The following is a 13,417-nucleotide window of genomic DNA, read 5'->3' on the forward strand; positions in this document are numbered from 1 at the left end:
TGTACCCATCCTCTGCTGGCTACTTCCAGCAGGATAATGCACCATGTCACAAAGCTCGAATCATTTCAAATTGGTTTCTTGAACATGACAATGAGTTCACTGTACTGAAATGGCCCCCACAGTCACCAGATCTCAACCCAATAACGGGAGCTTCGTGCCCTGGATGTGCATCCCACATATCTCCATCAACTGCAAGATGCTATCCTATCAATATAGGCCAACATTTCTAAAGAATGCTTTCAGCACCTTGTTGAATCAATGCCAAGTAGAATTTAGGCAGTTCTGAAGGCGAAAGGGGGTCAAACAGTATTAGTATGGTGTTCCTAATAATCCTTTAGGTGAGTGTATGTATACATGCAAGTGAGAGGCTGGGAGTTATTGAATGCTGATATAACATCATGTAATAGCTTTAAATGGACTCTGTTCTCAGATGAAAATATCACCTTTAAATCTCATTGGCTGGAATTCACAGGCAAAGCTGTCCAAATACTTTGTAAGGTCACTCTGCAGTGAACTTACTCCAAATACAGTAAGTTTACTGCATAGTCTTTACATTTGTTATGGATATATAGTGTGCTTTCTCAAAATAGTCATGTTGTATGGTGGAAGTTGAACAATACCCTGACAAGCGAACATCAGACCTGGCACATTGATGAATTAAGATTTTTTATTAGAATGGTGTTAAACAGCTACTTTTAAGTTAGATGTAACATAGAAGCAGAAGGAATTTCATTTTTTTTTATTCTTAATTTTTCTTTAACAATTTTTTATATTTATAATAAAACCCCTCTTTGTTAAATGCAGCAACTTCCCCAAAGAGAACAGAAGCCAGCAGCTGCACCAGTTGTGGACTCCGATGCCGACACGGATGTTTCCAGAAGTGTTCATTTGAAGGTGGGGGGGGGGGGTTCTTAAAGCTCTCCTCTGTGACAATGTTTCATGTATTCCATCTATTCCAGAGCTGCAATATCCGATTCAACGCGCCAACTAATTGCAAAGCCCCTCAATTAAGTGAATCAGGTGAGCTAATTCAAGACTTGCACAAAAATGTGAAAAGTCTTGGGGGGGTTTAAGATCCACTGCATTAGGGAACGCAACAGAAAACAGAAATAAGCTTTTGTTCAATCCATGTAGTCACTCCCGGTTTCAGATAGTCTTCTGCCGTTTGGTGCCAGGTGATGACAAACCTGGAGTGTGTCCAAAATGGTCACAGATGTACACGCTCATAAGGAACACCAGTTAAAATGTAACCTCTGTGAGAGAGGGAGACACACGCACGTTTGCGTGAGTATGTAGATACGTATTATTTTTGCTGATATTACTGAGAGATAAAAGGATGCAACATAATCTCAAGATATCTGCCTAAACGAATTTCACACGTTAAGGTAGTTACAATCCCTCCACAATCACAGGATGGAAAATCCCACCTTTTGTTAACTGAACAAAAACAGCTTCAACCATTACAATCGTGAATACTGCAAGTAGAACCGTTTTGTCATCCCAAGTGGCACTCTACCTAGCCTAAAACCTGTTTGCTCCGGGACAACTGAAAAGAGTCTTTAACTTCAAACTGCCAAACTGAACTAAAACTGGGCAAAAAAAACAAAAACAATGGTGAAGGGGAGCAAGAGAGGATGCTGGGAGAGTAGACAGATTCAATTCTCCGCCTGAGGTCAATGACTGGTAGTCACAACGTAGAGGGGCGATTGTGACTGGCTACTTGGGGTTGAAGTCAATTGGCAATTTGGCAGGGCTGTTATAGTTGACATAATGGGCGAGTTGCATGGAGTTTTGGGAGGATCGCGTTCCCCCTCACAGGTAGCCCTCCTTACGGAACTGTTCCTGCAAAATATCCCGGTACTCATCAAAGCCCCCTTCGACTCGCTGCACATTCCCGTGCTCACAGACCCACAGCTCTTTGCACACCAACCGGATCAGCCGCTCGTCGTGAGAGACAAGGACCACCCCACCCTGAGAATAGAAAGGTGAGGGGGGACAGGTGTGTAAGCATGTAAAGAAACAAAACACATCACATGGCATTTTTAACATCAACTAGTGGTAGCTAAAACTAGTTGTAGCGATTTAAAAAATAAATAAATCTGGAGAAACCATAATATAACATCTCAGTAACTTATTGGGAACAAGCTTACTTTGAATTTGTTCAACGCCTTTGCTAGAGCCTCAATAGTTTCCATGTCCAGGTGATTGGTCGGCTCATCAAGTATATAAAAGTTTGGGCTAAGAGAAAACGGGAAACAAAAAATTTAATGCAAACATCTATAAAATGAAGGGCTGGCTTATTAACTGGCTGAAAGAGTCATGCTGCATGGAGAAGTGCCATCCAATTGTTAAGAATTCTGTTTTCATCTTAGCGAGCAAGATGTTTCTGGCATTTGGTTTTATCATATGCTCCTCTTATGATTTGTTTGGAAAGCAGTGTTGTCCAACAGCAGGTTCACCTTCCTGTTCAATAAGTATTGATTCATGGATTTGATGGTTGATCATGAAAGGGAGAGTGAATCAAACAATACCCAATTAGACAGTTTGTGCTGCGCTCCACTTTTTCTACAATCTTTATTGTTCTCTTGCATTATGTTAAAGGTTCCACATAATGCGTGTTTTTGAATATGAAAAGATAGGCCTATAGCAATTACGTAAATAGGGAAATGGATCATATAGGGTCAAGTTAAAATATAGTAAAACAGAGTTTTTGGCATTGCAATGACCTTGCAATGATAGATCATTATGTCATTCCACTGGACAGCCCTAATGGTGATTAGGGCTGTTAAAAAGGATGTGCAATTCACCAAATATAATATAATAATTATACAGCACCATCAAATACCTAAGTTAGACATGGCAATTATTCAGTTAGTTTCATGGCATAATGAATAATAAACGCAGGTTGCCTACAAAAAAATGATATATATTGTCTGTCTTTGAGCAAGACAAATACAGTTGTATGCAAAACTTAGGCCAAACCTTGACAAAAAACATTTTGGGGATTTTCTTAATTGAAAAGTCTCTCTAGGTTATGGAAAAATCAGTACTGTCAGCAAACATGAATGCATAGTTACTTTTCATGTCATAAATTGGAAAATAATGTGGCAGGTGGTGCAAGTGTGGGCGCCCTAAGAACTCTCTGATTCTTTTTACAAGGTCTCAGACCTTAATCAGCTTGTTAGGCCGGAAGCATGTCAACAATTGTCATTAGGACATGTCAGCTGATGCCAATTTCAAAACTTTACAAGTACTCTGACTCTTCAAACCTTGTGCGAACACTCAGCAACCCTGGGTTCCTCTAAGCAGCTGTGAAAATTATTGATGCACATCATACAAGGGAAGGCTACAAGAAGATAGCAAAGCACTGTCACCTTACAGTTTCCACAGAGCGAAATGTAATTAAGAGATGGCAGTTTAGGGGAACTATTGAGGTCAAGATGAGTTCTGGAAAACCAACAAATTTATCAGCGAGAACTGCTCGTATGCTGGTCAGAAATGCAAATCAAAACTCCCATTTGATGGCCAAAAACCTGCAGGAAGATGTAGCAGGCTCTGGAGTATTGGTGCACTGTTCCACTGTGCAGCAATGCTTGCACCAGCAAGACCTTTATGGAAGTGTTAGTAGAAGAAAGCCTTACCTGCATCCTCATCATAAAATCCAACGTCAGAAGTATGCAACAGAACATCTACTGAAGACTGATGTGTCTTGGATATAAATGCTATGGATTGAGGAAGCTCCTCCATGAACTGCCACCTTAACGTGGTGGAGGGGTTTGAGTACCTGAGTGACCCTAGGAGCTATGCTGTCTGGGGCTATATGCCCCTGGTAGGGTCTCCCAAGGTATGGCGCAGCCGGGGCCCCACCCTAGAGCCAGGCCCGGGGATGGGGCTCGTATGCGAGCGCCTGGTGGCCGGGCCTTTCCCCACGGGATCCGGCCGGGCTCAGCCCGAAGGAGCAACATGGGGCCGCCTTCCCGTGGGCTCACCACCTGCAGGAGGGACCATAAGGGGTCGGTGCGGAGAGGATCAGGCAGCAGTCGAAGGCGGGGGCCTCGACTGCTGCCCGAGGTTGAGAGGTTCCGACTAGAGATAGTCGGAATCACCTCTACGCACGGCTTGGGCTCTGGAACCACATTCCTTGAGAGAGGATGGACTCTTCACCACTCTGGAGTTGCCCATGGTGAGAGGCGGCGGGATGGTGTGGGTTTGCTTATAGCCCCCCAGCTTTGCCGCCATGTGTTAAAGTTTACCCCGGTGAACAAGAGGGTCGTTTCCCTGTGCCTACGGATCGGGGATAGGTCTCTCACTGTTGTTTTTGCTTACGGGCCGAACGGCCGTGCAGAGTACCCGACCTTCTTGGAGTCTCTGGGAGGGGTGCTGGAAAGTGCTCCGACTGGGGGCTCTATCGCTCTACTGGGGGACTTCAACGCCCACGTGGGCAACGACAGTGACACCTGGAGGGCTGTGATTGGGAGGAACGGCCCCCCTGATCTGAACCCGAGCGGTGTTCAGTTATTGGTCCATAACCAACACCATGTTCAAGCATAAAGGTGTCCATCAGTGCACGTGGCACCAAGACACCCTAGGACGTAGGTCGATGATCGACTTTGTTGTCGTTTCATCTGACCTGCGGCCGTATGTCTTGGACACTCGGGTGAAGAAAGGGGCGGATCTGTCAACTGATGGTGAGTTGGATCCGATGGCGGGGGAGGAAGCTGGACAGACTCGGCAGGCCCAAGCGTACTGTAAGGGTCTGCTGGGAACGTCTGGCCGAGTCTCCTGTCAGAGAGATCTTTAACTCCCACCTCCAGCAGAACTTCGACTGGATCCCGAGGGAGGCTGGAGATATTGAGTCCGAGTGGACCATGTTCTCCACCGCCATTGTCGAAGCGGCCGCTCTGAGCTGTGGCCGTAAGGTCTCCGGTGCCTGTCGAGGCGGCAATCCCAGAACCCGGTGGTGGACACCGGAAGTAAGGGATGCTGTCAAGCTGAAGAAGGAGTCCTATCAGGCCTGGTTGGCTTGTGGGACTCCTGAGGCAGCTGACGGGTACCGACAGGCCAAGCAGACTGCAGCCCGGGTGGTTGTGGAGGCAAAAACTCGGGCCTGGGAGGAGTTTGGTGAGGCCATGGAGAAGGACTATCGGCTGGCCTCAGAGATTCTGGCAAACCGTCCGGCGCCTCAGGAGAGGGAAACGGTGCCCTCCCAATGCTGTTTACAGTGGAGGTGGGCAGCTGTTGACCTCAACTGGGGATGTCGTCGGGGGGTGGAAGGAGTACTTCAAGGATCTCCTCAATCCCGCCATCAAGTCTTCCATTAAGGAAGCAGAGGCTGAGGGCTCAGAGGTGGACTCGTCCATCACCCGGGCTGAAGTCACTGAGGTAGTCAAGAAACTCCTCGGTGGCAAGGCACCGGGGGTGGATGAGATCCGCCCTGAGTACCTCAAGTCTCTGGATGTTGTGGGGCTGTCTTGGTTGACACGCCTCTGCAGCATCGCATGGCGGTCGGGGACAGTGCCTCTGGGATGGCAGACCGGGGTGGTGGTCCCTCTTTTTAAGAAGGGGGACCGGAGGGTGTGTTCCAACTACAGGGGGATCACACTTCTCAGCCTCCCCGGGAAAGTGTGGTTTTCGTCCGGGGCGTGGAACACTGGACCAGCTCTATACCCTCTACAGGGTGATGGAGGGTTCATGGGAGTTTGCCCAACCAATCCACATGTGTTTTGTGGATTTGGAGAAGGCATTCGACGGTGTCCCTCGCGGCATCCTGTGGAGGGTGCTTCGGGAGTATGGGGTCCTGGGTCATTAGCTAAGGGCTGTCAGGTCCCTGTACGACCGAAGCAGGAGCTTGGTTCGCATTGCCAGCAGTAAGTCAGACATGTTCCCAGTGCATGTTGGACTCCGGCAGGGCTGCCCTTTGTCGCCGGTTCTGTTCGTAATTTTTATGGACAGAATATCTAGGCGCAGCCAGGGGCCGGAGGGTGTCAGGTTTGGGGACCACACGATTTCGTCTCTGCTCTTTGCGAATGATGTTGTCGTGTTGGCCCCTTCAAACCAGGACCTTCAGCATGCACTGAGACGGTTTGCAGCCGAGTGTGAAGCGGTTGGGATGAAAATCAGTACCTCCAAATCCGAGGCCATGGTCCTCAATCGGAAAAGGGTGGCTTGCCCACTTCAGGTTGGTGGAGAGTGCCTGCCTCAAGTGGAGGAGTTTAAGTATCTAGGGGTCTTGTTCACGAGTGAGGGAAGGATGGAACGTGAGATTGACAGACGGATCGGTGCAGCTTCTGCAGTAATGCGGTCGATGTATCGGTCTGTCGTGGTGAAGAAAGAGCTGAGCCGCAAGGCGAAGCTCTCGATTTACCCGTCAATCTACGTTCCTACTCTCACCTATGGTCATGAGCTTTGGGTAATGACCGAAAGGACAAGATCCCGGATACAGCCGGCCGAAATTAGCTTTCTCCGCAGGGTGGCTGGGCGATCCCTTAGAGATAGGGTGAGAAGCTCGGTCACCCGGGTGGAGCTCAGAGTAGAGCCGCTGTTCCTCCACATCGAGAGGGTTCAGCTGAGGTGGCTTCGGCATCTGTTCCGGATGCCTCCTGGACGCCTTCCCGGGAAGGTGTTCCGGGCCCGTCCCACCGGGAGGAGACCCCGGGGAAGACCTAGGACATGCTGGAGGGACTACGTCTCCCGGCTGGCCTGGGAACGCCTCGGTGTCCCCCCAGAAGATCTAGAGGAAGTGTCTAGGGAGAGGGAAGTCTGGGCATCTCTGCTTAGACTGCTGCCCCCGCGACCCGGCCCCGGATAAGCGGAAGAAGATGAATGAAGGATTGAGGAAGCTAAAATTCTTTGGCCACAATTAGCAAAGGTATGTTTGGAGAAAAAAAGGAGCAGCATTTCATGAAAAGAACACCTTGCCAACTGTTAACCATGCGGGTGGATGTATCATGCTTTAGGGTTGTGTTGCAGCCAGTCGCACAGGAAACATTGCACAGGTGGAGGGAAAAATGGATTCCACTAAATACCAGCAAATTCTGGAGGCAAACATCACACCGTCTGTAAAAAAAAAAAGATTTAACTGAAAAGAGGATGGCTTCTACAACAGGATAATGATCCTAAACATACCTCGAAATCCACCATGGACTACCTCAAGAGACGCAAGCTGAAGGTTTTGGAACACCCACCACAGTCCCCTTACTTAAACATCATTGAAAATCTGTGGGTAGATCTTAAGAGCTGTGCATGCAAGACTGCCCAAGAACACTGCACAACTCAAAGCTTTTTGCAAGGAAGAATGGGAGAAAATCTTTGTTTGCTAAAAATATATATATTTTTTTCCATCTTTTCAATTAAATTGAAATCACCATGTTATTTGTAAAGAGGTGGCCAAACTGTTGCATAAAACTGTAACTTCTGTAAGTCATTCTGATTAAGTGTCCGCTAAATTACAAAAAAGTTCAATGTAGTCACCAAATATGGAGTTAATGACTTCATTCAAAGACCATCTTTTTAGTTATAGCGTAGATGCTTATTCATAATCAATAACTCAATTGAGTTTTCCAAAGGATTTGCCTGCCATATCCTCTCTTTTAAACATAAATGCTTCTGAACACACCTTCCCTTTAAGTGTCCACCAAAGCCTTAATGTTTTAAGTTGTAGGATTAGGAATACAAACTATACTTGAATTTTTAAATGTTTGTATTATGTTCCATCTATTGACCTACTGCTTTGCTTCTCAAAATTAGTAGAGATGGACATGGTTAACATTCATTTCAATGAAGCCAGAAAAAATTCCTACAGCAAACAAAGTGCAAGCTTCAAACATTTATAAATCATTTTGAAGACGAAAAACTACCATCGGGTCTTCAGTGATCAGAGGGGACTGATGTAACAAACTAGTTACAGCACTGTTAGAAGACTCTTTTCAGGACTTTTCCCAAACCACAAACTGACGGTTTGGCGAAGTGCAACATCATGTGGCAAACGATAGAGTTAAATAGAGAAATAACAAAAGGAATTACCAAGGCATGGTCATCTGGGCAAAGGCCACCCGACTCTTCTGCCCTCCTGAAAGACTGGCCACCGGCCGCGTGGCAAGCTCCCCTGTGATCCCATAGCTACCTAGCTGGTGCCTGTACTCCTCCTCATTCCGACCTGGGGGGGTAAAGACACAGGTTACAGTATTAATCACATTTATTTCATAATGCCGTTTTTACATCAGGCATTTGTCACAAAGTGCTTTTACAGATACCCACTTTTAGACAATGGCCCTTGATTTCAATAAGGTCTATCTGTGGCCCGCGGCAGCGAAGCTCCACCCCGAGAAGCTCCGTCCATACTGAACACCCTCCCCCTCTTCCAATTAATTCCTCTGTGTCCCGCAGCAAAGAAGCTCTGCCCAGGGAAGCTCCTTCTGTTCCAACTCGTTCCTCAGTGCTTATCGTTCTTTTGGACTACTTCCATGTTCTACAGGTCACAGTATCAGCCAAAACAACAGAGTCAAAACATTTTGTTTATTAACATTACCAGGCTCCCAAGCTCTGCTTATCGACAGCACAGATCGCATATCCAATGAACTATATTGGCCTATATCAGTGATTTTTCCTATAGTACTAGTGTATTAAAAGAAATTAAGTAAAAAACTCGTAAACTAATTGGCCATAATTCCCCGAACAAAAGAAGGCACAAAAGGATTGTCTTGTCGTTTGCGTTCATCATATTTATTTACAAAGCTGCATGATGTGCTAGGCTAATTCAGTTGGCTCGAAGATCCAGCTCCGGCTCGAAGTTACGGCTCGAAGATCCATCTCCGGGGGGAAACTTTTATTTCCGTAAGCAGAAAAGTAACATAAATCATTACAACTGGACCAAAAATCGAAGAAAAAATGAATCATGATTCTATCTGGACACTATTCTGAATTGATTTTCAGTTTTAAGAAATCAATTTTAAATATTTTAAAAATGTCATCTAGTAAACAAAATGACTGTCAATGCTCAAAACGCAACGGAAACGAGTGCTCTACTAACATATAAATGAAACCATGGCGGAGGCTGCTTAAGTACAAATTAGACCAGTCCCCTGCTTCAGTGAAAGCAAGTGTGTTGACGCAATTTGGCTGTCATGAAATTCAAGGCAAACAATCCCACTTAAAGGCTGAATCTAAACTCGCTTGCTTCAAACAACATACTAAAAGTAGGTAATTTGCGGATGATTGTGAAGTACTTACTGTTTAGTATATAGTAAGCTAGTAGGCCAGTATTGGGACAAATAACATCATAAAATTGTGTCAATCTTTTGTCACACATTAACATTACAACAAAATTTGAATATTTAGCTAGATACCATTAGGCAGTGTTAAATTGACTTATGTTTTTTTATAAAGTTTAATTCCACCACAAATAGCATCTATGAGATGTACAGCATTTGCATTTGGCCATTTTAATAGCTTATTCGCCAGTAATAGACCTATTAGTATCTTGCTAGTATCTTACTACATGGAATAGTCATAAGAATTGAGCAATTACTAGCGAGACTGAGGATGAACCTTGCACTGCCAAAACTATTTCATTTCAAGGCACAACAATGTTAGTTTTTCTTTCATCCGTTTACATTTTATTTAAGCAAGGTTTTGTATTACAAAACGAAAAGACATTAGCTTGTATGTCATCAAATAACATTTCTGAAATATTGTTACTTTCAGCTGTTTGTATATTAACTAGTCTCGCAAGGTCACACCTTCAATCTCATCTGGCCTCCTTGGAGGTCTGGAAACCTGCCTATTAAACCAGAAAAGGAACCAGGCAAGCCTAGAATAATTCGCTAGATACCATTAGGCATTGTGTTAACCTGACTAACGTTTCTTATTAAGTTTACCTCCACCACAAATAGCATCTATGAAATGTATAGCTTTTACCAATGGCCATTTTAACAGCTTATTAGCCAGTAATAGCCTTACTAGTATCTAACTTATTACTTGGTATAGTCATAAGAATTGAGCAATTTCTAGCGAGACTGAATATGAACCCAAAAAGCATGCACGGATGCATACTTCGAATATCCACCAGAAATAGTTGCAATATGACTGTAAACAGTTTTATTTTAGCCTTAATATAACGCAGCTACTGATGAAGGTTACAACAATTTTTGTGTTTGTACAGTTGTGCTCATAAGTTTGAAATTGTGGCAGAAATTGTTACATTTTTGCATATGACAGATCATGCAAAAAAAAGAAAGTTTATTTTATTCAAGGATAGTGATCATATGAATAACAGAAATCATAAACATAACAGAAATCATCCAAATGGCCCTGATCAAAAGTTTACATACCCTCAAATGTTTGACCTTGTTACAGACACACAAGGTGACACACACAGGTGAAAATGGCAATTAAAAGGTGAATTTCCCACTCCTGTGGCTTTTTAAATTGCAATAAGTGTCTGTGTATGAAGTCATTGAGTTTGTAAGCTCTCACGTGGATGCATTGAGCAGGCTAGATACTGAGCCATGGGGAGCAGAAAAGAACTGTCAAAAGACCTGCTTAACAAGATAATGGAACTTTATAAAGATGGAAATGGATATAAAACTTACATACGACAAAACTAAAATGAGCTGCATGGTTGAGTTGCCAGAAAGAAGTCTTTACTGCGCCAATGCCACAAATATGGTTACAATATGCCCGAGAACACCTTGACACGCCTCACAGCATTTGGCACACTAATTTGGAGAACGAGACCAAAACAAAGCTTTAAAGGTCACAACCATAAGTGTTAAGTTTGGAGAGGGATCAACAAGGCTCATACTGAACAGAATCAAAGCTCCACTGTGAAGCATGGTGGTGGCTCACTGATGTTTTGGGGGTGTGTGAGCACTAAAGGCACAGGGAATCTTGTGAAAATTGATGGCAAGATGAATGCAGCATGATATCAGAAAATACTGGTAGCAATTTGTATTCATCTGCACGAAAGCTGCGCATGGGATGCTCTTGGGCTTTCCAACACGACAATGACCCTGAGCACAAGGCCAAGTTGACCCTCCAGTGGTTAAAGCAGAAAAAGGTGAAGGTTCTGGAGTGGCCATCACAGTCTCCTGACCTTAATATCGTCGAGCCACTCTGGAGAGATCTCAAACGTGCGGTTCATGCAAGACGACCAAAGACTTTGCATGATCTAGAGGCATTTTGCCCAGACGAATGGGCAGCTATATCACCTACAAGAATTCGGGGCCTCATAGACAACTATTACAAAAGACTGCACACTGTCATTGATGCTAAAGAGGGCAATACGTATTATTAAGAACTGAGAATATGCAGAATTTTGATCAGGGGTCAGTTAATATTTTTCTTTGTTGCTATCTTTTGTTTTATGATTGTGCCATTCTGTTATGACCTACTGTTATGTGAATCCCATAAGAAATAAAAGATGTGTTTTGCCAGCTCATTCAAGTTTTCTTCACAAATGGTACATATATTACAAATTCTCTAAGGGTATGCAAACTTTTGAGCACAAATGTATATTGTTTCTTATTGAGTTTTACTATAACAGCTGATTTCGAGGTCAGGCCTCACAAAAAATCTAATTGTGAGTTGTCTGGTTAAAGCAAGTACATTTGTAAAATCATTGTCTGTGTTCTGGTGGCGGTCACCTGGGAATTTGTTGAGTAGCAGTTCTACTGAACACACGTTCAGGTCCAGTTGATCCACATGGTGTTGACTGAAGTAACCGATCTTCAGGTTCCTGAACAAGAGAGGGGTATATTGCGGTTAACTCCCTGGCATGCATTTTAAGCTATATGGGAAGCATGGACAGATCCAAATCCAAACAGAAGAGCTTCACTGCTGCCAAAGGATGTCACCTCACCGATGGGCTTGTCTAATGCCATTGACAGGAGTCAACTCTCCCATCAGTAGCTTGAGCATGGTGGATTTCCCTGCCCCGTTCTCACCCACCTGAGAGAGAAGAGTGTAAGCGAGAGACATACAGAATTTACTTCCTTTACATAATGTTAGGTTCCTTGTTTCAAAGGCAATCACAGTCAATGAATGAACAAAGCACAGAGCATAACCTGGATGTGACTAGCCTGTGTGCAACCAGGCTTAAGCCTGATTAACCCACTGATTTACAATGAGGCCTCTCTTTCTTCCTACACTACTGACCATATTCCCTTTTGAGGTTATGCTAACATATGACACAAAATGTCAGTGAAAATACCCAAGGACATGACATGGTTTCTGTCTCTTGAGGCTGTGGTCATCGCTAACGCTCTTGCCATAGGAGAAAACTATGGGCTATACTTGACCCTGTCTCTGGATAGTTTACACTTAGTTGGTGTTCCCTCGAGGGTGGAGCAATTTTCTGCCTGTTTGGCCCTATCCAATCTCCACCCGCCAGATCTTTACTGCAGTTGTCTTCAGTTGTTGTTTGTTTGTGGGTCTTTCTGCAAGTTTTCAGCAAGTGAAATGCATGCTTGATCGGGTTGAGATCAGGTGATTGACTCGGCTACTGCAGAAAATTCCACATCTTTGCCTTAAAAACTCCTGGGTTGCTTTTGCAATATTTTTTGGGTCATTGACCATCAGTAAAATTAAGTGCCATCCAATAAACCTTGCTGAATTTGGCGGAATCTCAGCAGACAATATATCCCTATACACATCAGAATTCATCCAGCTACTTCTTTCTTCTGTCACATCATCAATAAGCATGAGCGCCATTGGAATAAACATAGTGCCATATGAAAGCCATGCATGCCCATGGTTTCAAACTGCCTCCACCGTGTTTTACAGATGATGTGGTATGCTTCGGTTCATGAAGCCGTTCCAATCCTTCTCCATACTTTGTTCTTCCCATCGTTCTGGTACAGGTTTATCTTAGTTTCATCTGTTCAAAGAATGCTGTTCCAGAACTGGGCTGGCTTTTTTAAATGTTTTTGGCAAAGTCTAATCTGGTCTTTCTATTCTTGAGGTTTATGAATTGTTTGCACCTTGTGGTGAACCTTCTGTATTTGCACTTGTGAAGTCTTCTCTTCATGGTAGACTTGGATAATGATATGCCTACCTCCTGGAGTGTGTTCTTCACTTGGCTGAATGTTGTGAAGTTTTTTTTTTTTTCCATGGAAAGGATCCTACGATCATCCACCACTGTTGTCTTCCGTGGACATCCAGGCCATTTTGTGTTGCAGAGCTCACCAGTGCGTTCTTTTTTTTTCTCAGAATGTACCAAACTGTTGATTTGGCCACTCCTAAAGGTCCTGCTTTCTAATTATAAAATTATTTTTTGCAGCCTAATGATGGTCTGTTTTACTTGTATTGAGAGCTCCTTTGACCACATGTTGTGGGTTCACAGCAACAGCTTCCAAATGCGAATGCCACACCCGGAATCAACTCCAGACCTTTCAACTGCTTAACTGATGAGTAAATAATG

General features: G+C 44.2%; 1 protein-coding gene across 1 annotated transcript in view; it reads right to left on the bottom strand.

The window, feature by feature from the left end:
* Window positions 1–653: 653 nt before the first annotated feature.
* The window catches only part of abcf3 (ATP-binding cassette, sub-family F (GCN20), member 3), a 32,886-nt gene continuing 20,122 nt past the window's right edge, over window positions 654–13,417 (bottom strand). Inside the window, exons 17-21 of the mRNA XM_010904349.3 lie at window positions 11,858–11,946; window positions 11,643–11,734; window positions 8,023–8,155; window positions 2,151–2,238; window positions 654–1,971 (exon numbers count right to left, since the gene is read on the bottom strand). Of these exons, the coding sequence (XP_010902651.1) occupies window positions 1,813–1,971; window positions 2,151–2,238; window positions 8,023–8,155; window positions 11,643–11,734; window positions 11,858–11,946 (561 nt within the window). The 3' untranslated portion in view covers window positions 654–1,812. The remainder of the gene's footprint in view (window positions 1,972–2,150; window positions 2,239–8,022; window positions 8,156–11,642; window positions 11,735–11,857; window positions 11,947–13,417) is intronic.

This window comes from Esox lucius, chromosome 1 (genome assembly GCF_011004845.1).
Source record: "Esox lucius isolate fEsoLuc1 chromosome 1, fEsoLuc1.pri, whole genome shotgun sequence".
NCBI classification, from domain to species: domain Eukaryota; kingdom Metazoa; phylum Chordata; class Actinopteri; order Esociformes; family Esocidae; genus Esox; species Esox lucius.